We start from the raw sequence: 27,091 nt of genomic DNA, 5'->3' as shown, positions 1-27,091 counted from the left end.
CTTTTTGTATGTATTACCCTATTTTATGCACAATTTGGGAGCAAGAATATTTTGCCCTCTTTTATAATAAATAAGGAAACTGCAGTACAGGAGGTAAAGGAACTTGGCCAAGGCACACCCTAGATCGTGGAGTGTGGGGGTCTGAACACCATAAGTCCAAGTTTTCTAAACTTATAAGAGCAGGATGACCATGGATAGGACTAGTTTACATCAGTGCTCGATAATGATGCTGGAATTTCAAACCTCTGGTAGCCCTGGCCCTTGCACAGGCTTCACGAGGGGTTTTAAGTAGACAGACATTGTTCAGGGCCTGGGCCACCAGAGGATTTATGCTGGAGGCTCAGGAATTTGGGAAGCGCTGGGCCCTCTCCATGAAAGGAAAAGACCAGGCCTCGTGGTCAGATCTGGCCCTCCTAACCTGCCCTCCAGGCCCTGCAACCCCACTCCAGACGCCTCTCACCCCTCAAACGTGCCCTGGGCCTACCCGTTCCTCTGACTTAGCTCTTGCAGCTCCCCACCTGGGATGTGCTCCCACCCATCCCGCTTCCCTCCACCAGGCAGCTCTCCCGGTGAGCCCACCTCTTCAGGGAGCCCTTGGGCATCTCCTTTGTGCCCACACCCAGGTCAGTCTGACCACTGGCCATGGGGAAAGAGGGCTCGGTTCCTGCCTGCTTGTCCTCCCGGGTTGGTGGCCAGGATCTCAGATTTCCTCCCTCCCACCAGCCGTGAGACTTGAAAGGAACAGCAAGGAGGACCTTGATTGAAGGCCACCCTTAATTTCCAGGGGACATCCTGGCCTGACAGTTAAGCTCTTCTGGCATTGCAATTTTACCATGTTCTTCAGGGACAGAAAGTGCTGCCTTGTAGCCAATTTACATTAAGACCCCAACGCTGCCTGCCCACCATGGAGAGTGCAGAACATTTCTTGAGTTTTTTATTTTCCCCCCAAGGCTGTGAAATCATCCTGACAGTCCCCCAGGTAGGCTGTCTCCCAAGTGACCGGTGCCGCCTGCCACCTGCACGTGCAGTGCTCACGCCCCTCACATGGCAGGGACAGCTCCTCTCTGGCCTGGTCCTTCTCTCTGGGCAGACGGCCCAACCTGGTCCTGGAGCAGTTGTTGGCGGCCAGTGTCAACTCTCTGAGCTCATCAGTGAAATCTGGGAAAGCTCTCGGGACCGTGGGCCTTCTCTGGACTTTCTGAACACGACGATTGTGGGGTTGTTGATGAGAGTCTGCAGCAGAAGCCACCTCGTCCTGGACCTCGGTGAGACACGGGGCTCTAGGACAAGTCGGCAGAGAGACGGGGCTCAGGCAGCAGACTCTGCCCATCAGAGAGGCTGTGGCAGACTAGACCAGAAGGCCTGAGGTGTGGTTGGAGCACCTGGACAGGGACTTCAGGGACAGGAGGGTGACTGGAGGGATGGGAGATTGTTCCACAGATGGGCACCTGCAGTGTTTGGGGACAGTGATGAAGACCATGCACTGAGGCCAGGGGAAGGGAAGCCTACTAACGGGGTGGGGGCTGGGACTGTGCATTCTGGAGCCTGAGGAAGCTCGAGGTGAGGCCCTGGAAAGCTTGTGCTGACTCCACGAGGAGGGCACCTGGCACGGGGCCTGGGATGGCAGGGGGACCTCAGGAAGAAGGGGAGGGACGACTCAGCCTCTGAAGAAGGGAACAGCCCAGTTAGCAGGACAAGGACACATGGGCTGGAGGGTCCCCTGGACAGGCTGCCCGGAGCTCATCCTCCTGAGCTCGTGGGGAGAAGGGCTTTCCAGCACAGGGTGGGGAGCGCAGGGCAGGGACGCTGTACCTGGGCCACCTCAGGGTTCCCAGGGAGGCCTTAAGGGATCCATTTCCTGCTGCCCAAGCCCAGGGCAGCACGAAACGTGAAAAATTACCTGCTGATTGGTGTAGGCACCAGCATGTGACGGCCTGCTGCAGCCTCCTCTCCCTGTGGCCTGCCATCAGGAGGTGACAGAAGCTGACGAGCACAGGGTTGGTGTGATAATGGTCCATGTAGAGCATCCCAACCCACGCCCCGAACCCTGGAATCCAGAGCACATGTCAGGCCAGGCTGCACCTCCCAGGACTGCCCGGGTTTCGCTTATATGACATGATTGCTGTGTCAGATGCTTGCCAAAGGGAACCTTGTATTTTCTGAAATACTTATAAAATGAGGTATAAAGAGCTGCAAAGAACAAAATATACAAAGATCCTTTAATACTCAATAATAAGAAAACAATACAGTTAGATATCAGACCAAAGAGCTAAACAGACCCTTCAACAAAGAAGGTGTATGGATGGAAAAATGTAAGAAAAGATGCTCAACATCCTATAGCATTAGGGAACTGGAAATTAAAACAATTAGATTTCCTGATACTCCTTTCGGGTGGGCTAAAATCCATAACGCTGACAACACCGAATCCTGGCGACACTGTGGTGCAACAGAAACTCTCATTCATTGCTGCTGGGGATGCAGATGGTACCGTCACTTTGGAAGACAGCTTAGCAGTTTCTTACAAAGCTGAATCCAGGCTTACCATGGGACCCAGTGATTACACTCTTAGGTATTTACCCATAGTAGCTGAAAATTACATCCACACAAAATCCTGCAGAGGAATGTTTATAGCAGTTTTATTAATAATTGCCAAAATTTGGAAGCAATCAAGATGTCCAATCATAGATGAATAGATAAACAAACTGCACAGCCATGCAATAGAAAGAAAACAGGAATCAAGCCACAAAAAATATGGCGGAAACTTCAAGGCCTATTTCTAGATAAAAGTAGTGAGCCTGCAAAGGTTCAATACTGTATTAATCCAACAACAGGAAAAAGCAAAACTATAGAGAAAGTAAAAAGTTCTGTTAAGTGTGCCAGAACCTTCTGAACAGTAGTCTTGATCACCCACCTGTGCTTTTTTCCCAGGGTTACAGCCTGGCTCTGGAGATGAGATCTAAGTGTTTAAGCGCAGGATGTGAACTCAGAGCCCTGCTGCTGGTCCCCCAGGCAGCTCCACAAAGGTGGCTGGCCCAGCCCTCTCCAGAGGGTGGCGTCACTCAGGGCTGGTCTCTTACCCATGTCTGCTCCCTCGTAGCCTTTCTGCATGATGGTCCTGTCGAGGCGTGCAATCAGCCACGAGCCCAGGATGCAGCTGATGAACAGCCTGGAGAGGCACGTGCCCAGGCCCAGCAGCACGTTGTAGAAGAACAGAAAGTAGTTGAAGTTGTGGAACGCTCTCCTGCAAGCGGAAGGCAGCCCAAGGCGGCACCCTTTGAGCATGGCAAGACCAGGCAGGTGGGATCTGGGGTGTCCCAGACACAGGGTCACATCCCACCCATCCCGGGGCCGAGCTCGGTGACCTAGTGGGGGAAGCGAGTGCCAGGTGCAGCCACCTCTCACCCCTGGGTGAGGACCGGCTCAGACACGGAGCAGAGGGCGCTGAGCGCAGCGCAGGAGCAGGCTAGTGGTGCTGTCATGGTCATGCGGCCCCCGGGAACTGGGGTTTCCTGTACAAGCAATCTCAGGGGGTTCCCCTAGTTTTATGGGTGCAGTGGAGGGAGGACCTTTCCCACTGTTGGCTTCAACAGTGACCTGCCTCCAGCTGGCTTGATTCAAGTGGAATCACAATCTGGCCTCATGGGACCCATTGCCTGTCTGATCACACCTTTCTGACCTTGTTACCTCCTGCCCTCCCTGTCTCTCCCTGCCTAAGGCCGTGCAGGGCTGCCATGTCGGGTTCTCACCTTCCCCTACAGGCTCTGCCTTCTGTGACCGCCAGCCTTCCCCAGGCTTGTGCAGCCCCCACCATGCCCTCCTTCCTCTGTCTTTAGATCCCACTCAGCCTATGCCCTCCACTGCAACGTCCCACCTGCAGATGAATTCACTACTCCTCCCTCTCCTCCAGTTATTCCTATTTTTTCTACTTGTTGGCGCCCTCTGGATTCTGTGTTTCTCTGGGTAGATGTCTGTTTACTCCAGGGGCCTCAGAGCTTGTCATGCAGGGATTCCCTCTGGACCTCACTGCCCTTGTTGTTTCCTCCCTGATTTTCTCTGAATGAATGAATCAGGAGAGATGACATGTGCCAGGCTCTGTTGCTCTAAACAGTTTTCAGATATTAATGAAATTCATCCTCAAAACCATTCTCTAGGTAAATACAGTCATTTGAGAAATGGAGAAACTGAAAGTCATAGATGTGCAGCAAGGTCACTCAAGGTCACACAGCCAGTAAGGACTGAAGCAGGAATTGAAGCCCAGCGCCAGAGCCCCCCACTGAAGCAGGGCCCCACACCTCATCTCAGAGAGACAAGGCCCCCCAGGACCCTCACAGGAGCAAGGGGGCAGGGAGAAGAGACGCCACGCAGGGGCCCCACAGGTCATCCCTCTCCCCCCACCTGTTGTGGAGAGCCAAGGGCTTCTGCTTGTCAGCTGTGCTCATCCTGGGCTGCAGGAAGAAGGTGGCAGCGATCCACACCTGCAGGATCATGAGACCCACCACGATGGTTATGGTGAGGCTGGAACACAGAGCAGGGCAAGTCTGAGTCACACCCGGCCCTGAGCTGGGCTTTCTCACGCTCTCCCAGCCTCTTCCTGGACCCAGGGTTAGAGGAGGACGACAACGACCATCACCACCGTGGACTCTGTGCCCTGGGCTTGCAGACGAGAAAACTGAGGCTCACAAAGTGGAGGTGGCACGCCTAAGGACACATGGTTAGGCCTTCTGGTTGCAGATCACAGCCTAATACTCCAGGATTTCATTGATGTCTTTAGTTACAGGGTGGCAGCTGGGAGAGTGGAAACAGGTTGAGACTTAAGCAGTCAATGACCTTTTGAAGTGTCTGAGAAGACTGAAAGAGCCTGGGCACGGCAGGATCAGCCACAAACTCACAGGCTGCCCAAGCAAGTATGAGAGCAGAGGAGCTCAGAGGAGAGAGGCCCCCGAGAGCTCCACGCCGACGTGAGCATCTCCTGGGGAGCGGGATGGAGGGAGTGGTTAAAGCAGCGTTGGTATGAGATGGTCCTATCTTCCCTCGCTCGTGGACTGCCTGTGCCTCTTTCCTAGTCCTAAAAGGGGAGATACTAGATGTGTCAGCCTCCTAGGGTGGATAAGAGAACAGGCACCTAGTAAAAGATCAGTGAGTCATCATTCATAGTTTAACTACCAGGTGGGAAAATGAGGCTCATACAAGGGCAGGAAATGCCCACAACAAGCCAGGAGCAGGTCAAAACCCAGGGCTCAGATTCCCTCCATAGACTTGACTGCCTCTCCCTTCACTCCCCTAAACCTCAGGTTCCCAGGTGTAAAATATGCATAGCACGCAGTCGTGTGAAATTCATGGCACAGTAAGTGTGACTGCGTAAACGTCAGGCTCCACGTGCTCTGTGGGGCTGGATGAGCCATAGCAAGTCAGAGCTGGGATCATGGGCCCAGGGGTCGGCGCGAGCCCAGCAGGGAAGGGCGTGTGCTGGAGAGCGGCGGCAAGGAGGGCACACGAGCTCCCAGGACCTGGGCCACTGTGGGCAGCCCGCCCAGCACTTACGTCCCGATGCCCAGGCCTTGGAGCATCTCCAGGCCCTGGCTGTGGATGACGGGCAACACCAGGCTGTACGTGACCACCAGGGCACACAGGCTCTGCAGCACGTGGATGACGAGGTAGCCTGTGGGCAGGGGAGCCGGTGCTCACAGGGGCCCTTGGAGAGCCCGCCCTGTAGACCACCCTAACCTCCCCCACCTCAGCGGCCGTGCAGACTCCTGCCTGGCACATTCGTTCAGGGCATTTCTCCACCATGTGGTGTGACCTCCCCTTCCTTCCTGCTGACCTCCTCCTCGCCCTCCCAGTCCACCTCAAATGGCAACTCCTCTGTGAGGCACTCGTGCCTGCCCTAGGCATGGAGAGTCCCTTGCACCCCTGGATCAGCACTGCCCTTAGACGTCCTGGGTCAGGCCAGGAGTGGTGATGCCCTATTTCACTGTGGGGTTCTCCCCCATCCTGCTTGTCCCTGTCAGCAGGGCCAGGGCTGCACCTGGTGCACCTCTCCTCCCCACCCACATCCAGGACTCTGCAGGGCCCAGGGAATGGGGTTGACGGTGGCACTCACCCCACAGAATATACGCTATCTGCCACCCGGAGTACCTTGCTATGGCCGCCTGAGATGGAAAGAGCAGAAGTGGCGTCAGAGGGGAGGAAATCTTCTTTGTCCCCAACACATCGCCCAGGAATCCTGTCTCCCTGGGTTCACCCAGCCGCCCACTGAAACAGGGACCACACGTCCTCATCTCATGGACGAGGGAACCAGGGCCAGATGGGGACAGAGACGTGCCCGCGTGGCTCAGCAGCCGGCGGGACTGGCCCGGAGGCCTCTGGACCCAGCCCGGGCCCTCCCTCCAGGCGCTGCCCCTGCCCACGGGCGGTTGGGCCTGCTGTCGGGAGGCAGAGGTGGCTGCACACTCACCACACTCTCCGAGGGGGAAGGGCAACGGAACCTCTCAGGAAGAAAGTGCTTTTCTCCTGACCACAGCCTCTTCATGTGCATTCTGGGGAAAGAGTGGACAAGGAATGGTGTTAAAACCAGGGCTCCTTCTGCAGGGTCAGAGCTCGACAGTAACAAAGAGAATGGCCTGTGGGGCCAGGGCCAGGCAGAGCTCAGGGCCCCCGGCTACCTGGTTTCCCTCAAAAACCATAAAGTACACAAACTTTTTAAAAAAATACTATGTATTTAGTAGTTGGCTGCCTGAAGACTTTTTCTCAATCTACTCATTCCTTTTTTCCAATGATTTCTACAGATAATACAGATTGCATGTATAATAAGATTTGAAATCCATTTTCAAAGAGGAAACCAAATTTACTGATAATATAGTTATAACAAAGTGAAGAGAATTCCAAAAGGTATACAATCCTCAGCATCCCACACACCAACAAATCCTCTGCTTCTTTGTCCCATGTTCTAGACTAGTCCTCAGTCCTGAGCATATTATGTTTATATAATTATATTAATAGTCTACATTTACATTTCTGCTCTGCTCTTTTTATTTAACATTTTATCTTCAGCATTTTTCCAGGTTGTTTTGCAATTTTTAAAATCAAAACTTTTATGATAGTGGAGAAAGGTATACGCCACATTTCATTTAATCATTCTGCTGCAATGTTATATATTGACTTCTTACTATTCTTACTATGACAAATAAGATATGAGCATATGTGTGTGCACTGAGAAATATTTTCTTGGTGTTACTTTCCTGGAATAAATTAACAGGACTGGAGTACTTAGGAGCAGGGCAAAGGATGAACCCTTATTTGAATTCCTAACTGCCTGATCATTTTCCCATGACTCTTCCACTGTTGTTGACAGTGGCAGCGCGAGTATGCGAATTACTTGCCACTTTACCTGTGCAAGGTAATTTATAGGGTTAAAAGGCCTCTCATTCTTGTGAGATTTTGCACATTCTTGGGTGCCTGTGAGGCTGCTCATCTAAAGTCTCTTGTGTTATCATCCACAAGGACATTTGTTTTTGCTCATGATGGAGGAATAAAGGCTGGTTTTCTCCCCCCACCTTAACTAACTACAAACACTGGACAGAATATGTGAATCCACAGTTTTCAGATGCTGGATGCCCTCAGTGCACAGCGAGATGCCTGAGGAAGGGAGGCCGTGAGGTGACGGCCCCAGCCTGTGGACAGTTCACCGGCTGCAGTGTATCCCAGAGGGGCTTGGCGGGGTCCTGAGCTGCAGACATGCAGCTGGAAGTCTGGGAAGTGATGGCAGCTACTCCTGCAGGAGAGTGCCAGAGGGAAAGAGCTGCAGGCAGAGGACAGAGCTGAGCAGGAAAGACAGCCCCAGAGCAATGCAGAGGTTCCCCTGAGTCTTCAGCGGACACAGCCCATGTCCAAAAAACTACCAAAGGCCTCTGGAGAAAGAGGAGAAACCACAGGCAGCACAGCCCTAAGACTCATCCGGGACTGGGAACATGTCAGGTTTCCACCAGTCACCATGGGAGACACTAACAATTTACAGAAGTTTGGGTGTTCAGAGGGTATTGTCTCTGTAGTGGGGAATAATTAGTCCTTAACCAAAGATTGCTCTGGTCCCACCTAACATAGAGTAAAAGAAAGCCTCGATGGGAACAAATTACAGACCAGAACAGAGCTCCAGGCGGTTGAAAGGAATACAAAAGTATCTAGTATCCAGTGATATACAAATCACAATGTCTGTCATCCAATGAAAAATTACTAGATAGGTAGAAAAGCAAGAAATACTGCTTATAAAGAGGAAAAAATTCCATCATTAGAAACAGACCCAGGAACAAAACAGATTGTAGAATTTACAGACAGGGATATTAAAACCATTATAATAATTATCTTCCCACCTGAATAATTTTATGAACAACAGAAAACTGCCCTTCAAAAGTGTCAGAGACAAATTCATTGTATGAATTCATTGTATGAATTCTCATCTCAATCCTGAGGGGGAGGTATTTTAATCACTGAATTCACAAAAGAAATAAATTCTTTAAAATCATGAGTTGGGAAGAGAACTCCATCTTTCTGTGGGCAGAGTTGGCAGCGCAGCAGTAGGGTGTGCTATCACAAACACATGCACACACACACTTGTGTTACTCATTGAAAATTTCTGGAAGGATACACAAGCAACCATTAACACTGGTTAGCTCTGGGACAATATACTGCGATCTGAGTGGGAGGAAGAATCACTTTACACTATTTCTTTGCATGTTTACAAAAGGAAAGAGCCTGTATCTACCTTAGAATAACGTCAAGGGAAATTTCAAAGGTGGCACGGTGCTGTGCTTTCCTCCAGTCCCATGGATCCTGGAAAGAAGGCAGAGCAGGTCCTCACTCATGTGACAGGTGTGGAAACTGAGGTTCCGACCAGGGAAGGAAGTGGATCTGGCCCCAGGGCTGTGAGAAAGGGCAGGAGCGCAGGCTTCCTCGCTCCACACTCCTCCTCCCCCGTGCCCCCACCCTCGTCTCCACAGCCTGCTCAGCACCGTGGTGGACCGTGGGTGTCGTCAGCTGCAGGCAGTGCCCACCTGCCACTGGGCCCAGGGAGATGAAAGAAGAGAGAGGGTGAGGAAGGACTGTCACGAGAGCTGGGGGCCCTTCCTGCAGGAGGGACTGCTCCTGGGTGCCATCTGCAAGAGGCCCATGATTTAGGCAGGCAGATGGGGAAGGGGAAAGGGCAGATGGTCCAGACAGGTGGGAAATGGCCTGGGCTTGCTGTACGTGTGTGTGTGTATGTGTGTGGAGAGAGAGAGAGAACACGTGCACGCGTGCAAGAGAAATGCATTAGATCCTTAAAATTCAACTGGTGCCTACATGCAAGTGCTCCCTAAACATGTAGGGCCATCTGCTCTTTGCACTGTTGTCCTTGAGGTTGATGCTCCTGGTGTCCTTGAGTCCCCTTGATGTGCCCTTGAGCCTGCTTTACCAGCTGGGGGCCCAGTGTGATTTCCTAATGACTTGCACCTCTGAGCACAGGGCAGGTCTTGACACAGTAGAGAAGCTGGGTGTGCGCAGCAAATAACAAGGTCTGTGGGTCATAAAGACTTGCTCTGCAGCACATTCCTTGGGCAGTTATTTAATTTGGGGGGGTATCACTTTCTCTGCTGTGAAAATGGAGATGACAATGCTTACTCCTTAGTGTTGTGGTGAAAATCAAATGAAGATTCTATGCACAAAGTCTAATTCATAGTAGGAGCTCAGTTCTATATGCTTATATTTATTAATATTTGTTTATTTTTCTATTCCTGACAATAGATGTGGTTGTCCCTTTAACCCAACCACTATTCTTGACACCAAAAAAAGACCCAAGCAGATGAGGTTCCTGTAATCTGGGGGACCTGCAGAGTTTTATGTTGTCTCCCTTTACCATCTGGTAAGTACCAAAATCCCTATGGGGCCTCCATGGGTGCCTGCCCCTGCTCTGTAGCACCTGTTTCTCCCCTTCCTCTGCCCACTGCAAGCACATCTCCATTCCCTCACCTGGCCCTTGGACATGGATACCCTTTCATGTGCTCAGAAACCTTTGTTCTGCTTGTTCACACTTTATAATTACTCTTATTTGAATTTAGGAGTCTCAGGGCCATAGACGTTTTATAGAAGAAGTGTGCAAAATGTACACAATCTGGACCCTGCCTGTTGCAATGGAATTCTGAGTAAAGCCAGGCACAGGCTTTTCTGCTGAAGCCACTCAAGGCCTCCCAGAGCCCTCTTACCTGTAACAGGCCAAAATGTGGAAGAGATAACTCACACATGTGAGGGAGGCAGGCAAAATGGTCACCACCCAGACTCCTGAAAGGGAAAGGGTGACATAGGAAGGTCTGGACACAGATGTCATAGTCCCTAAAGACTTCTTCAGGTAAATAAAACTTTGGCTTGTTTTTCTTGCACATTTTAGATGCACCCCCTTGATATACATTACTTGCTATACAATCCTCTCCTTGATGCTAATATTTTCACTCTCCAGTATGTACAGGAAGAGAAAATGATGGCCTTGGAAAAGATCATTCCCATGTGAACTTGTTTGCGTGGTGACCCACCCCCAGGTACATAGCAGCCACATGCAGGATGACTGGAATCAAGAGCCCTTGGCAACTAGTTTATCTATCTTTCAGGATGTTTTTAGTATTTAGAATTTCATTTGTTTTGAAAGACATTCAGTGTGTTTGTAAAGGAAAGGGAGAAGGAGGAAGAGGAGGAGGAGGAGGAGAAGCACAAAAGTAGCAGGGAGAAAGAAACATGATGGGTTTAAAAGCTGATTCTCAATGATACGCAAAAATCCAACACCTTTTCATGAAAAAAATCCAACACCTTTTCATGAAAAAAAACAAAACACCCAAGAAACTAGGAATAGAAGAGAACTTTCTCACATGATAAAGAGCATATATATGAAAAACTCAGCTAACATCCTACTTAAAGGTAAAAGACTAAAAGCTATACCCTAAGATCAGAACAAGAAAGCCAAGTCTGCTCTTGCTAATTTTGTTAAATGTTGTTTATGGTAATTAAGCAAGAAAGTGAGAAAATAAAAGATATACAGGTTACAATGGGATAAGAAAAATGGTCTCTATTGATCAATGACATGATCTTTTATGTAGAAAATCTCAGAGAATCAACTGAAAAATTATACATGATAAATAAGTTCGGCAAGTTTGTAGCATACAATATCAATAAACAAAAAACAGCTTTATTTTGTACACTAGCAATGAACAATCTGAAAATGATAGTAAGAAAAAGAATTCCATGTACTATGGCATAAAAATGAATAAAATACTTAGGAACTAATTTAACAAAAGAAATGCAAAACTTGTATAATGAGAACCATAAAATATTGTTGAAAATTTAAAGAAGACCTAGATAAAGGGAAAGATGCCCCTTGCTCATGGATTAACAGACTTAATATTGTTACGATGATCAATGTGCCCCAAATTGACCTACAGATTCAGTGCAACCACTATCAAAATCCCACGTTATTATTTTTTGCAGAAATTTTTGAACTTGCAGAAATTGATGAACTAATTCTAAAATTCATCTGGAAATTCAAGGGACCCAAAATAGCCAAAACAATCTTTAAAAGAACAAAGTAGGGAGACGCACATGTCCCAATTTCAAAATTTAATTCAATGTTACATTTATGAAGATGGTGTACTGTGAGCATAAGGATAGACATAAACTTAAGTGGAACAGAATTGAGAGTCCAGAAATAACCTTCACGTTGACAGTTAATTTATCCTCCATAAGACTTCCAAGCCAATCCAATGAGGAAAAAGAGCATTTGAATAATGGTGCTGGAAAGCCGCATAACTACATGCAAAAGAATGGAGTTGACTTTCATTACTGCAATAGGTGCTGCCCTGTATGTACAGCGGCAAGGCAAACTCTTCCATTTCTTCCTCAGTGTCTACATCCTTTTTAAAATGTTCATTATGTCTTCAAAAAAGTTTTAGGTCACAGTAAAGTCACATATAAAATATAGGGAACTCCCATATACCCAACATCAAACCCTTTTCGCCCTTCCCTAGCAATGATCTTTTTTACATGTGGATGTTACATATGCTGCAACTGATGTACAGATATTGAAACATAGCTGTTAACCACGGCTTCCTTAGGGTTTACATTTTTATAAATTTTTGGTTACATTATGGTTTACATTATGGTTTACATTTTAGACTATATACCTTTATAAATTTTTGGTGATATTTACCATAGCATGTATCCATCATTGCAGGACCATGCAGAACACTCCATGCCCCGCAGTTATCCCTTCTTCCAACTATTCTATTCCTGTCTCCCCCCTCTCCCCTCTGGGCCCACAGTGACAACCAAGCTTCACCGCTTGAAGGACAAGATTCATACACACTTGCAACAATGCTGAGGGCTTGACACACTAGTCTGTCCTCCCCCTTTGGGAGCCATCCATGCTCTCAAGAGACACCCTCCCCTCTGTCTGCAGTCTACAACTGCAAGCAGGAGAATCCCATCTATCAGCCATGTGGGCTCTAAGCCCCTCACGATTTAGAGGTGGAGTGGACATCCCCATCCCAGTGTCCTCAGGATGGAGGAATAAAATATGGATTAGAGTAGACTTACTGGTATTCTACTATAGAATTATTGTGACTCTAGCAATGGAAGAAATTATATCATTGATGTGGAGACAGTGGCCACAGGAGTTTCTGAAGGCAGGGAGAAGGAAAAAGAGTTGTGATATGGGGCATTTTCGGGAATTGGAGTTGTCCTCAATGCTATTGCAGGGACAGATGCAGGAGATTATATATCCTGTCATAGCCCACTGAATGGACTGGGAGAGAGTGTAAACAACAACATAAACTATAATTCATGCTGTGTAGCAATGCTCCAAAATGTACTCATCAAATGCAATGAATGTACCACACTAATGAAAGAAGTTTTCAACGTGGGAGGAGTGGGGGTTGTGGGGAGTGGGGTATAAAAGGAGCCCCTTATATTTTTTAATGTAACATTTTGTGTGATCTACATATCTTTAAAAAATGCAAATATCAATTTTCTGTAGGTTGGAGATCAAGCACAGGATGTAGGCTGATTTGTTTCTTTTAAAGGACAAGTAATCATTGCTGATTATAGATGTAGCTTGAGATCTGGTGGTCTGATTTGAATGCGAAAAATTTATATCCTGATCTAGAAATAGTTTTAGCATTTAAAGAAAAAAAGAGAACAGCATAGAATAATTTACGATATGGTAGCCTACAATTTATGCATATACCCAAAAGAATTGAAAGCAGGAACTCTAATAGACATTTTCTCACCAAAGTTCATAACAGCATTATTCACAATAGTCAAAAGAGGACAGTAACCCAAGTGTCCATCAACAGATAAATGGATATGTAATACTTGGCATCTACATACTATTGAATGCTATTTGGCCATGAGGAGTAATGACATTATGATACATGCTACAACATGGATGAAGCTTGAAGACATCATGTTGACTGAAATGAGACAGACACAAAAAGACAAATACTGTACGATCTTACTTATATGATATAATTAGAATAAGCAAAATCATAAATTCAGAAACTAGAATACAGGTAACCATGTACAGAGTGGGGGAGGGAAATGGGGGGTGTAGCAGTTTGATATAGTTACGAATTCCAAAAATAGATATTGGATTATGTTTGTAATCTGGTCTATTACTAGGTATGATTGAGTTATGATTAGGGCTTCAATTGGGCCATGTCATTGAGGCGTTGAGTCTCCATCCCTTGGTGGGTGGGGACTCACAGATAAAAGGCATGGCAAAGGACAGAGCTGGGAAAGAGAAGCCAGCCCCAGGAAGGAAGGAACCTTGAAGCCAGAGTAAAGCAAGCCCCAGGAACATAGGAACCCAGGAAGCCTGAACCCTCACAGACATCGGCAGCCATCTCGCTCCAAATAGACTTTGGTGAGGGAAGTAACTTATGCTTTACGGCCTGGTATCTGTAAGCTCCTACCCCAAATAAATACCCTTTATAATGCCCAGCAGATTTCTGGGTATTTTGCATCAGCACCCCTTTGGCTGACTAATACAGAATTTGGTATCGAGGAGTGGGGAAGTACTTTTGTAATTACCAAAATGCTGGAATGGTTTTATAAATGGGTAAGGGGTATTTTTTGGAGGAATTGTGAGATGCTTGGAAGAAAAGACCTACAGTGCTTTGAGGAGACTGTTGATAGCAATATGGATGCCAAAGAGACTTTTTATGATCCTTAGAAGAAAATGATGAAACTATTATTGGAAACAGGAGGAAAGGCAATCTGTGTTTTAAAGCTGCAGAAAACTCATCAAGATTAACTCCTGGTATTTTATGGAAGGCAGAATTTGAAAATGGTGAGCCTGGTCATTTAGCTGAAGAAATTTCCAAAGTAAATCCGGAAAATGAAGCTTGGCTTCTGCTTGCAGCTTATAGCAAAATGCTATACAAGCGAGATAAGCTGAGAACTGAATTGTTGGGCACAAAGAAAACAGAAACTGATTCTGAAAATTCCAAGCCTCTGGAAATCAAGCTCCCAGATGGAAGTGCCCCACTGGAAGACTTAACTAAACTTGGAACTTGTAAATCAGGATGGAAGATGCAGTTATGTTGGAAAGACTTGTGGAAAGTCTTACTGTCTGATGGCTTGGACCCCTGCTTCCTGCATGACAAATCAACAAGGTTTTTGAGAGAGCTGTATAAACAAAACCACTGTCAGCATAGAATAAAAAGGACATGGAAAAGAGAGATTGAAGAAGAAACAGTTGTAAGAGGAAAACCATGGAAGTGAAGATCTGGAATTCGAACATCATCTTGGGCCAAGAGAGAAACCCCACCCATGTGTACAGAGAGGGTGAGTTTGCCCCAGCAGTTGAAGAGGGTGGATGGTCCTGTCCAATGTTCTGGGAGAGTTTTACTGCCCCAGGGTACAGGGAGGGTGGAGCACATTCCCCAAGGATTAAAGCAGTTAAGGTCAGCACCCGAAAGGTCTGAGAGGGGTGGACCTGTCCCCCAAAGGTTAGGGAAGGCCAGGTGGTCAACTCGTTGCTCTGAGAGGTTATGCCAAAGGTTAGGGGGAATGTTGTCTTCACATCACTGTACTAGGGAGGTTAAGACTCTAACCCAAAGTTTGGGTAAGGTGTGGCAATCACCCCAACACTCTTGGAGGGAGAGGTCTGGAGCTTGGTCAACACCCAGGCGCTTGATGAGAGTGGAACCAAGAAAATGGCCATTGGGCAAGACTGTGGAAAGAGTGAGTGCCCATATGGCCCCAAGGAGAAGAAACCATCTTCTTAAGAATGACTCTCAGACTTTGAAATCCAATGAAGGATGCCCTGCAGGTTTACTGAAATGTACAGGACAGGCGACTCATGTTTCTCTCCCAATTTCTCCTTACTGTAATGAAAATGTTTATCCTATGTCTGTCCATTTGTGTACTGGAAACAGAAAAATTGTTTTGTAAGTTTCAGAGGTCTATAGTAGACTGGATTTTGCCCCAAGACGAACTGTATTTCTTTAATTTGATTGTGATATTATTTAGTACTTGCATTGTTACTAATTTAAGGTTTATTTGAATATTGTAATGTTATTTTGGAATTCAGAAGGTAGAGTGTGATATAGTTTGATATAGTTATGAATTAACTATATAGTTATGAATTCCAAAAATAGATATTGGATTATGTTTGTAATATGATCTAGTACTGGGCATGACTGAGTTATGATTAGGGCTTTAATTGGGTCACGTCATTAAGGCATTGAGTCTCCACCCTTTGGTGGGTGGGGAGTCACAGATAAAAGGCGTGGCAAAGGATAGAGTTGGAGCTTCTGATGTGGGGGTTTCTGATGTTAGAGTTCTGATGTTGGAGTTTGATGCTGAAGACTTAAACTGGAGCCCTGGGAAGTCAGCACACAAAGGAAAGAGAAGTCAGCCCCAGGAAGGAAGGAACCTTGAAGCCAGAGTAAAGCAAGCCCCAGGAATATGGGAACCCAGGCAGCCTGAACCCTCGCAGATGTAGGCAGCCATCTCGCTCCAAATAGACTTTGGTGAGGGAAGAAACTTATGCTTTATGGCCTGGTAAGCACCTACCCCAAATAAATACCCTTTATAACACCCAGCAGATTTCTGGGTATTTTGCATCAGCACCCCTTTGACTAATACAGGGAGTTAATATTTAAATGGTACAGTGTTTCTGTTTGGGGTGATGGAAAAATCTGGGCAATGATTGATGGTGAAGGAGCAGAAATTTGGGATTGTAATTAATACCACTCAATCGTCTATTTAAATAAGGGATAAAAAGGGAAATTTATGTTGTATGTAAGTTACCCACGTTAAAAAAAAACACTTTAGAAATATACAACGCATAAAGTGAACCCTAATGTACACAGAGGGATAAAATTAATAGTATAATTCTAATAATATTGTTTCATCAATTGTAACAAAAGCACCATTCTATCTGAAATGTAAATGCTAGAGAAAACTGTATGGGTGAGAGGGGTGTTTATAGGAATGCTGTACTTTCTGCGTGAATTTTTATAAACCTCATCTCCTCTAAAAAACTGTTGTTAATGAAAAAAAAAGAAATGAAATACTGGGCCAGGCTGCAACACGGATAAACCCAGAAAGCAATATGCTAAGTGAAAGAAGTCAGGCACAAAGGACTACATATTATATGATTCTTTTATATGAGATGCCCAGAATAGGAGAAACTATAGAGATACAAATTATTTTTGCAGTTGTCTACAGCTAGATTGGAACACTAAAGGACAAAGGTGCCTGACTGCTAATTGGTGTGGGGTTTCTAATTAGGGCCATAAAATGTTCTGAAGTTGATTGTACTGATGAAAGCCAAACTCTGTGAATATACTAAAAATCCACTGGATTTTACATTTTAGGTAGGTCAATTTATAGTATGTGATTTACACCTCAATAAACCTGTTAAAATAGGAAAATAATCTGTTTCAGATATGTCTTTGTCCTAGGATAACCAGGACTAGGCAAATGCTAGAGCCCCAAATTCTGACAAGTGCGAAGAGCATGGTGAACAGCCCATCAGTCCCAATTCAGGGCAAGTAGGGGGAAGACTGCTATGGGAGGAAAGGAAGAGAGGATGCTGAGCCCAAGAGGAGTGAGTGCAGACGTGTTTCAGCAGCACAACCCGACTGCACATCTTTCATTTAATGCCTCCTATTCCACACAGACATGAGGCATGTTCAGCCTGAAGAGTCTCTCTTGGCAAGAGGGCAGCTGGATTAAAGGGGAAAGAGGAACAGAATATGGGGGAAGTTTTATTTTTTGATTCTCAAAATGGCTGTACTTGCAAGAAATAAACCACAGAGGGGATGAAACACAAGGGAATATTGTGATATATTTACAATTCACTCGGACCAAGAAACTGAGATTCGCTTAGAAAATTTGCCAAGAACAGAGATGGAAATAGAGATTTTCAAAGATGCAAACTTGAAATGATTGGATATTATTGAGACTAAAGATTAGAATTTGCTCTTTGGGTGCTATATTTCAGGACTCATCAGACTCAACACAAACATGTACTAAAGAGCAATAAAAATGTTCTAAACTCTGGTAATATGGAAGGAGCAGTACCTCCCACTCCATTCATATAAAAGCTAACTTCCCAAGACATATACACATGTGAAAGAATTTCACTCAAATGATTCATCCTAAAGCTGCTCCCTTTTTTTAAAAATTAGGCTAACTTGTGAGCCTTAAGCAAAAAAAAAAAAAAAAAAAAATCCATTTGCATCACCTATTCCATGGTTAAAGAAATATTTTGGTACTAGAGCTATCAACCGTCAGAGCTGCAAGGACTTTGGAAACCACTTAGCATCCCTAATCTAGACCGATTTTACAGATAAGGAAACTAAGGCCCAAAGTGGGGACCTGACTTGTCGAGGACACACAGTTTCTCCTGACATCTACTCTAGTGTCCACACTATAGGGGAGAGCAAAGAGCACTCCTCCATGGGCAATGGATTTATCACTAAAACATGTCATTTCCAAAGAAAGATGCCATTTTAACATATAAGTGATTTTCAGGAATATTTTAAAAATATAAATAAACTTTTCATATCACCTTAAAGAAAAGTCGGGGTTTAGTGTTTCATTTCTTTCAAAATTAAAAAAATCTAGGATAATTTTTACTCTTCTCACTGGTATTGAAACAAAATAGGCTATTTAAGAAAATTCTCAGGCATGTTGCCAATTTCAGTTCAGTCCTGAATAAGATTTAACAGAATAGGAAGCAGAAGGGCTCAAGTGATAGGGCTTCCACCTACTGTATGGGAGGACCCAGGTTGGATCCCTGGGGCCTGATGGTGAAAAAGAAGAAGAAAAAGCATGCCTTCGTGGTGAGCCAGTGCCCGCGCAGCAAGCTAGTGCCCACGTGGTGAGCCCATGCAAGTGAGTCACTCAGCAAGATGATGATGAAACAAAAAGAGAGATGAAGGGGAGAGGCAAGGTAAAGCACAGCAGAAACTAGGAACTGAGGTGGCAAAGCTAACAGGGAATCTCTCTAAAAATTAGAGGTCCCCAGGATCGAATCCTGGGGAAGCCTAGAGGAGAAAAAATAAGAAGAGAAGACCAACAGAGAAATAGATACAGAAGACCACATAGCAAATGGATACAGACAGAAAAAAACAGGAGGGTGGGAGGTGAAGGAGAAAGGGGGGAACTAACTAACTAAATAAATCTTAAAAAAAAAAAAGATTTAACAGAAGCCTGAGTCTTGACTCCTTTGTGTTTCTTGGCAGGCTGGGGCAGCAAGAATGAGTTGTAACTCATTTTTCTCCAAGACAAGTGACCTCAGCAGCAAACATCTATATAAGCAGCAATAATTGCTACAGAAGTGTACCTGCCACCAACTCCCTCTTTGTTTCCCACACAAGTAACAGGAAAAGTGGTGACAGGATGGCTTTACCTTTGGTGACACTGATCAGTTCTTTCACTTGCAGGATGAATGGGATCAGAGCTCCTGTCTCGTTCGTGGAGATGACGTAGCTCTCTAACTTGCCCTCCAACACATCCAGCTCATCTCTCACATCCATGAACATGCAGAACTCAATGACAATAAACTGGAAACACAGGAAAAGGTTCTAAGGGTTCACCTGTCTCCAGTTCACCATATGAATAATATATGGGTCTCTGTGGTTCAGAAGTCAGTGTCTCCCTGGTATTGGAAACTCCTCTGAATTGTCTCTGGTCACTGGCTATCCCAAGGTGAGCAGGACTGTGAGTTCTTTGGAGACAGAAGTCATGCCCCAACTCTGTTCTTCCCTCCACAGTGTACAAGACCAGGTCTCACAACTGCTCATTGAAATCTGAGTCAGATGAAAGACTAACATCAAGTAAGCTTTGGCAATGATTCCAGCCATATCTCCCATTAATGCCCTCCACACATCTTGGGCAATAGGTGAATTGGAGCAGGTACTGCTTCCTCTACGGATCTCATACTTCCTCACCCTCCTCTCCTCATGCCAGTGTTTCCATAATTCCGGCTGCCATCTTTCTCCGTCAACTACATCTTGTTTAACTCTGATAGTGGAGCTCAGATGCTATCCTGATTGGGCAGCTTCCCACTCGAGAACAGTAAGCTGAACGTCCAGAATACTTCCACCTTGTCCTTTTCCTCCCTTAGAATGACAGGTACTTCATACATGTCTTTCCTCTCTTATACTCTGGGTGTCTCCCAGGCCAAGACTTTGCTGAGTCAGCTCCCTGTCCCTCTCCAGCTCTGAGCACAATGCTTAGCCTACAATCAATACTAAGTAAAGATTTGAGAATAGTCCAAATGATTATTAACTGCTGCAGAAAACTAGTTGTCCACAAAATCCATTTTTCCTTCTTTGGACAAAGACTAGACTACATTTCCCAGCCTCCCTTGCATTACGTGTAGTCACATGACTGGATTCTTGCCAATGGAAGGACTGTTACCAAATGCAGGTACTGCCCACATAAACCTTCCATATGCATTTCTCCTGTTCTTTCCCCTTTACTGAATGAATGCAGATGGTGCTGCGGTCCTTGGGGAAGGGGAAGGCACAGAATGGAGGAATTCTGTGTTCCTGAATGACCACCGTGAGGAGTGCTAACCTCACACCTGGGACACCCAACAAGCCCTGCTATATGGGTGAAAAAAAGTGGTAAGCCACTGAAATGTTGAGGCTTCTTTTATATCAAGCATGACCTAAATAATACATCCGCTTCAAAATATAACCATAGGATTAACTTGAATAGGCATCTTTCTAGTATATTTTAAATGAGAAAAAGAGAATTTGACCTTGCTGTTTTTATCCCTTTGTTTTTATTTAACCCTACTATTCTGACCTAGCCATTTTACCTAAGAGAACTTTTTACCACTAAAATGTCTTGATTCTGTGCTTAATAAAACATTGAAATCACGTTATGTCAATATCATAAATGTTTCTTGAAAAAGTATTTTCCTAAGCTGACTTCAGTAAGACATTTTAAATCCTTGACTTATTTTTAAGAACTAGCACAGAAAGCCAATTCTAGTCCATCCACTTTTACTTGTAATCCACTGAGGTCTTTTATATCAGGATCATACATTTTTATGTGGATCACTTCATTTATTTAGTCCACATCATAATTTACAGACTATAGATTTTCCTATTGTAAGTTGTCTTTGGAGAGCCTTATTTCTATGAAGTCACCTTTCCTGAGTCAATTTATCAAAATGTTTTCAAAAATCTTTTTCTTCCATCCATTTTTAATTAATAATAAGTTTTCCCATGGGCAGTTTTAACCATTATCAGTTTTATTTTTTGTGGATTATTTTTACTAGTAATAGTCACCACAGGAGTCAAAGTGTCCTTGGGCTCAGATTCTGGGCCCAGAGCATCCTACTTTGATTTACAGAGATTTGATGTTACCCAGCTTTTAAGGAACACATTTCCAGCACAAAAGGCTCCAGAATCCCCCACACAATCCTGCCCTATTTCTGGATCAGAAAAGAATTTTCTCAGAGCTACTTACTAGATACAGGCAGATGAAAGCCAACACGGTGGTCCCAATCATTCTGCTTGGGAACTGGAAGCAGGGATCCCACTCGTAAATCCTGGTTTGGAACCAAGACTTTTTTTTCTCCCTGGAAATGAAGAAACACAAGAAGAGGGAGAGGCTGTAGTAGGTAAACAATGCCAATCCATCTGATTATAATATCAATTCCTCCTCTTCATCTCAGGGTTTAGTATAGAGAAAGAGCACTGGTAGTTTCCTACTTTTATTCTTCCCTTTGTTTTAAGAAGAGAGATTCGTTTTCTCTGGTGTAGCAAATCTCCAACCCAAAAGACTAGACATCCAAACCTCTCTTACAGCTACGAGTGCCCAGGGAAACTTCAGAGTAAATAGATGAGAGGGGAAATACGGGGTGGGGCTTTGGGAAGGCTGCGTGCGATGTGACACAAGCTGGAATTTCGTGCACGTTGGTTAGGATTACATTCCTAACCTGGCCTAGAGGTGAGCCTGTGACTCAGACCTAGCCAGTCAGGCCCTGGCCACAGTAACTGGTTCCAGGTCCGACCAATGGAATGCATTCCTGGAACTTCTCTTTGAATATTTGAGAAGAAAGTTCACTTTCCTCCCTGGGAAGCCAGGAGGGTAAAAGCTGAGAGATTCGGGAGGCTGTCATGTGGAGGAAGCCACCTAAGGGTGAGGCCGATGCAGAGGAAAGCAGAGCTCAGAGGAGACTGGGACAGAGACCTACTCCCGTCAACATCGCTCAAGCCCTGGAACTCAGCTGTGCCTGAAAGAGAACTAGCTTTAAACATTTCGGTTACAGGAACCCGTAAATGTCCTCTTTTGCTTTCAGCCAGTTTGAGCCAGGAGCAAATGAAAGGTCCTGACTCTCCTAATGCCCGGCAGTCACCGCAGGGGCAGCCAGGGCTCCTGGGGCCCGGCAGCGCTGAGGTGAGGGAAGGTAGCTGCGACTTACTGCAGAGGGCCCTTCCTCAGGAGCTGTTTGACGTGCTCGGCCTGGTGAACTTCCAGGAAAGGCGTTGCTTCCTGGGAGGAAGGGGGAGATGTAGGCTTTAACCCGGGGAGTCCTGGGAAGGTTTAGTTCCCTGAGAAGGGGCTAGAGCCACAACCCTGACAGGAGTGGAATTTGGGTATGAGAAGCCCTTCTGTGTTAGCCATTCCCAGGCTCCTGTCACTTCCTGGAGAGAGTGAGAGGCAGGTCCAGCTTCCTGACCACCAAGTATTCACTTTCTGAAATGTCTGAGGTCTGGCCTTCCACGACTCTTCTATTTACTGACTGTGCAGTCATTGTGTACTGGAGACTTTTTTCCCCTTTGGAATTTAGTGACTTCCCATTACGGTCCAAGCTGTTATTTCAATACTGATGCAACCAAGATCCCAGCAGTTTTACTTTTTATGAAGAGCGATTTCTTCGCTCATTTCTTATATTTTTAGCATTAAAAAAAAAAATAGGAAACTTTGTTTGGAAATGTTTTCTGGTACAATGATCTTTTCACAAGTCATCTATCTATCTTGCTACCTAGATAAGAATGTGTGACTTTTACATGTTATAAGATAAAATCTTATATATTAAGATCTCAAATGGAGGACAAAAGATCTGATTAGACTCCTGATTGGCTACTTACAAACCATGTGCCTCAGGCAAGTTACATCTTCTGCCCCAGGCCACTGATAGGTAAATAGAAAAACTAATCATACACACATCTGAAAGTAACTGAGCGGATTAAATAAAACCATATCTATAAAGCCCCTGCACAGGCCTGCCACGGCAAGTTCTCAATAAGCAAGAGCTGTTAACATTAAAATGAGGGATTTTTCCCTTTTCTTTTCTCCAATCATTAGTTAAGGCACCCAGAATGGCCTTTTATCCATAAAGAATTCATATATATTTAGATAAACTTTTGTATTGGGGGAAAAGCTCCTCACCACTTTCTGCGATCCACCTTAGGTCTCTGGGCTCCAGGTTCCTAACCCAGAGTGTGGGAAGCAAGAGGAGTTCCCAGCACTCGGGGTTGAGGTGAGGATCGCCCCTGTCCGTGCACACATAGTGCTTGGCACTTGGTACTCACGGCCTGCAGCTCCCAGCCCAGGTGGACCCTCAGGGACTTGACAAGCATGTGCAGGAAGCGGCCCAGCAGGAAGGCAAGGCACAGCAGGGAGGGCCAGTAGAACACGATCGCCTCGAACCTCCCCAGGAACTGCAAGGGAAGCAGAGCACAGGTGCGGCTCCGGCCGGGCAGGGCCACCTGGAGAAGCCGCGACGCAATCTGCCGCAATCTGCCTCCACAGGTTCAAGTCAGGATTTGATGATGTGACGTGTGGGTGAAATAAGGGGGATTTTGTCCTCCCTCCAACTTCGTCCCCAGGGTAAACTTATGGCTTAGACGCAGCCTCTGTCTGTATTTCAGTGTATTTCATCTATGTCTATGACCAATAGAGGTTTTACCAAAGATAGAGGTCTGCGTCTTTTTCACGTTATCATAAACATTTTCCCACATGGTTAGAAATTATTTGTAATGTCAGTTTTCATGCTGCAAATTAGTATACTATTTGGATGAATCAGAATTTATTTTCTTTCCTCTAATTGTTGATCTCTTAAGCTCTTTCCAATGTCTCATTTTTATAATAACAGCACGTAAATATTTTTGAATATATGAAACCAAATCTTTATTAGGCTGGATCCCACCCCCATAATTTTTAATTCTTAAGTCATATTATTCCCCAGGACCTCAGTTTCCTTAGAGTGAAATAGGGAGAGCACCAACACACCATCTTCAAAGTCATCATGAGGAGCTGTGGTGCCCAGTACCCCACCTGGCGTGTGCAGGCCTTGGTAAACGGTGGTGACTTGAATGCAGTAGTCAGGTTGAGCCTCTCCCCCCGTTAGGCATGGCTCTTTCCAATTTTTTTTAAAAAAAGAGCCCCTGGAATACAAAGGGAGCTCTAAGTCTCCAAAGAATGAACATGCAGAGCTGGGGTCTCAGGCCTGCGATCCAGGTAGGAGGGCCTGCCCCACGTCCAGGCTTGCAGGACCCCTCAATCCAATGCAGAAGTGCAGGGAAGGCCTGGCCTCCAAGCTTACCTTCTGTCAGTCCCCACCATACTTCTCTCCATCACACCCCTCTGTTTCTCAACAGGTATTATAGCCTGGAAAGACTTTGGAAAGTCTCTGGTGGGCTCCTGGCCCCTATGTCCCTGTGTCCCTGACCCACCTAGTAACACTTCAAGAGCAGGTGAAGTGTGGCATTCCCCTTTCTAGGATAAAGAGATAAAGAAGTTGGCCTTGTTCCCCCTACCCCAAGAAGAACAACGCATGGCAAAGCTGCCTGGGGTTCATCAAGTCAGAGTCTCCCATTCATAGACAGAGAAATTCAGGCACTGTGAAAGAAATGGGCTTTGGAGACACACACCTGGCCTTACTTCCTGCCTTTGAGCTTCTTAAGAGTTCCTTAATATACTTGGGCCTCAGTTTCCTCACCTCTAAAATAGGTTTCACCATGCAGGGCTGTTGACAAGATCAAATCAGTGAAGCCCCAGCTGTGGATGAGCACCTTGATAAAAAAAAAAAGGGGACTAAACAAAATTAAGCCATCACAAATGGCTTCAACTCCCCTTGTTTTGTTTTACAGATGAGGAAGCTCAGGCCCAGAGAGGACAAAGGCTTGTCCAAGGTCACACATCAAGTTGGCAAAGATGATAGCAACTGAACACCCCAAAAATGGTGCAGTCTGGACTCACCTGCCCATGGGGACACTCAACAACATGAAGGAGGGTGACAACAAACCTGCAGAACAGAAACAGGGCTTAGGGCACCTGGGTGTCCTCCCAGCACAGCCCCAGATCTGCCTTGTGACAATGGCACAGAACCCACCAGCTGGGAGGTACCCTCACCCCATCCCTGGCCCTCTTGAGAGGGCAGGTTCCCAGGCCTCAGTGTACATCCCACCCAGACCACAGGCCCTGCTTGTGCCTAAGCAGGTGCACACTTACTTCATTTACGAGCCCTCTTTCAGGACACAATCTCGGAATCCACAGAGAGCAGAGCAGGAGGGACCCTAAGAGACCCCTTCTCCTGACCCCTCAAGGCTCAGGTATGGGGCTGGGAGTTCAGAGAGGGGAAGGGATGCATCCAGAGCCACACAGCAAGGCACTGGCAGACTCAGGTCTCCTGACTCTGCCCCTACAAACCGTCTCTATAGACCCTGCTCTGAATAAAGAGCCTCAATGCCTGTCCCTTCTCTCCTCACACATTCCTGGTGATGGTCACACGTGGGTCACACTCTCAGGGCACATGCTGTGAGCCAGTCCCACCACCGTTTTCTCTCCAGCTTACAAAACCTATCAGCAGCTGAGAGATGAGCTTACTCCACTCCTAAATCTGGATGTGCTCTCTTGTAAATTTTCAAAAGCACACCATTTAGGACCTTTGGAATTGTAGCCATTGGCATGTAAATTGGTTGAAAGCCAACTATCCTTCATCCCTGATAGAGAGTAGAAAGTTCAATTAATTGTTCATCAACAACTATGCCTCAGACCAGCTCTGTGCCAGATGTGGGGTCAGGTCCTGAGGACACAGAACTCGGCATGAAGGTCAAGAGGAGCAGTCCGTGGATGGTACAGGACACATGAGCATATATTTATCTTTCCATGGTGTGAGAAAGATGGTCATATAGAGACTCACAACATAGAGAAAAAGAGCCGGGGCACATGCTCCATGAGTCTCCGTCTTGCTTTGCAGTATTCCCTGGGTCAGGTGGGGACGTAATAGAAGGATTGGCTAAGTGAGAGGAAGGATGAATGTGGGGTCTCTTACGACAGGAGGGGGCATGTGTGCTGGGTGGGAACAGACCGTGAGGACACTAAATGCCACTCTAAGGCTCAAAAAGTGGTCCTGGGCTCCCGAGGGAAACCTGGACAGTGGTGAGCAGAAGCATCCAGATGGCCCTCCTGCTTCCCACTGTGGGACTCTCCACAGTTTACAGAAATGAATTTTCTAATTCCCCAACTTCTAGGAAGAGTCAAACTAAGAGAGGCCGCCTGTGAAGCAGACTGGAAGGTGGCCAGACCTTCTGAAGCTGCAAGTGCAGTCCCAGGAAAGGAGCCATTATGGACCTTGGACAAGTCCCCCACTCCCATCCTGAGCCTCAGTCTCCCCTTTGATGCAGGGTTGCCAGTAATGGTTCAGCTCATGTGTCAACCTGGCTGGCTTATGGTGTGCAGTTGTGCAGTTGAGCCAGCACTGGCCTGATTTGTTACTGTGAGAGTGCTTTGAGGATTTAAAATATCAGTTGATTGCATCTAGGACTGATTACATCTACAATCAACTGAGGAGATTGTTTTCAGAAGGCCTTGAAGGGAGAACTGAGGATTTCAGCAGTCAGGAAGAAGAATGTCTATCTCTACTTCAGCCAGCTTTACCTGAGGAAATCCAAACGCTGATCAGAGCTCCCAGCTTATAGCCTGCCCTATGGAATTTGGACTGGTCAATTGCTGTAATTGCATGAGCCAATTCCTAGAATAAATCTCACATTTACATTTCACACACGCGCACACACACACACCCATCCCGATGGGTCTGTTTCCCTGGAGAACCCTGACTAATACAGTGCCCTGTTAGGGGAGCTCTTGGGTCATTCTCAGCCCTTAGCTCACAGTTCACTCAAACCCAAAGCATTCACAGGAGTGCAGGCAGCCAGGGTCCGTCTTACCAAATCAGAGAGTAGCTGAAACCAAGGATGGCACTAACCAGCCGGAACTGCGAAGAGAGGCAGGCGAAGAAGGGAAAGTGGGCTAGACCAACTTCGAAGCCTCCAATCAGAAGCACAAAGGCTGGGGAGACAGGACAAGAGAAGCTTGAGTCCCTCTTCTCACCTGGATTCAGGGGAGTCCTAGAGAAGATGTGGGGCTTCAAGCTAACTTTCAGTCAGGGTTCTTGGGACCCAATGGCTGAGTGTAAAATTCACAGTTTAGCACAAATCGGAATAATAAATCTTGTCTTTCTCTGATCCAGGCACAAATCAGACTTTCCCTGAGTATCTATGCAATGCCAAGAACAAGTCTGACTACTGGGGTTATG

The 27,091-nt window shown here is 46.2% G+C and overlaps 1 protein-coding gene across 7 annotated transcripts in view; it reads right to left on the bottom strand.

The window, feature by feature from the left end:
- Positions 1 to 921: 921 nt before the first annotated feature.
- LOC101437252 (stimulated by retinoic acid gene 6 protein-like) overlaps positions 922 to 27,091 on the bottom strand; it is an 87,560-nt gene continuing 61,390 nt past the window's right edge. For 3 of the 7 annotated variants that reach the window (XM_004457232.5, XM_071216869.1, XM_071216871.1), the window contains 14 exons: positions 26,724 to 26,844; positions 24,754 to 24,799; positions 23,085 to 23,213; positions 21,971 to 22,041; positions 21,013 to 21,124; positions 18,938 to 19,091; positions 10,233 to 10,308; positions 6,455 to 6,536; positions 6,101 to 6,149; positions 5,542 to 5,659; positions 4,396 to 4,515; positions 3,078 to 3,241; positions 1,901 to 2,047; positions 922 to 1,280 (listed from right to left, as the gene is read on the bottom strand). In XM_004457232.5, coding sequence (XP_004457289.2) covers positions 1,132 to 1,280; positions 1,901 to 2,047; positions 3,078 to 3,241; positions 4,396 to 4,515; positions 5,542 to 5,659; positions 6,101 to 6,149; positions 6,455 to 6,536; positions 10,233 to 10,308; positions 18,938 to 19,091; positions 21,013 to 21,124; positions 21,971 to 22,041; positions 23,085 to 23,213; positions 24,754 to 24,799; positions 26,724 to 26,844 — 1,538 coding nt within the window. In that variant the 3' untranslated portion in view covers positions 922 to 1,131. The other 4 variants (XM_058302097.1, XR_188147.3, XM_071216870.1 and 1 more) reach the window with 4 other exon arrangements.

Source organism: Dasypus novemcinctus, chromosome 8 (genome assembly GCF_030445035.2).
Source record: "Dasypus novemcinctus isolate mDasNov1 chromosome 8, mDasNov1.1.hap2, whole genome shotgun sequence".
NCBI classification, from domain to species: domain Eukaryota; kingdom Metazoa; phylum Chordata; class Mammalia; order Cingulata; family Dasypodidae; genus Dasypus; species Dasypus novemcinctus.
This window is presented reverse-complemented; position numbering and strand designations above follow the sequence as displayed.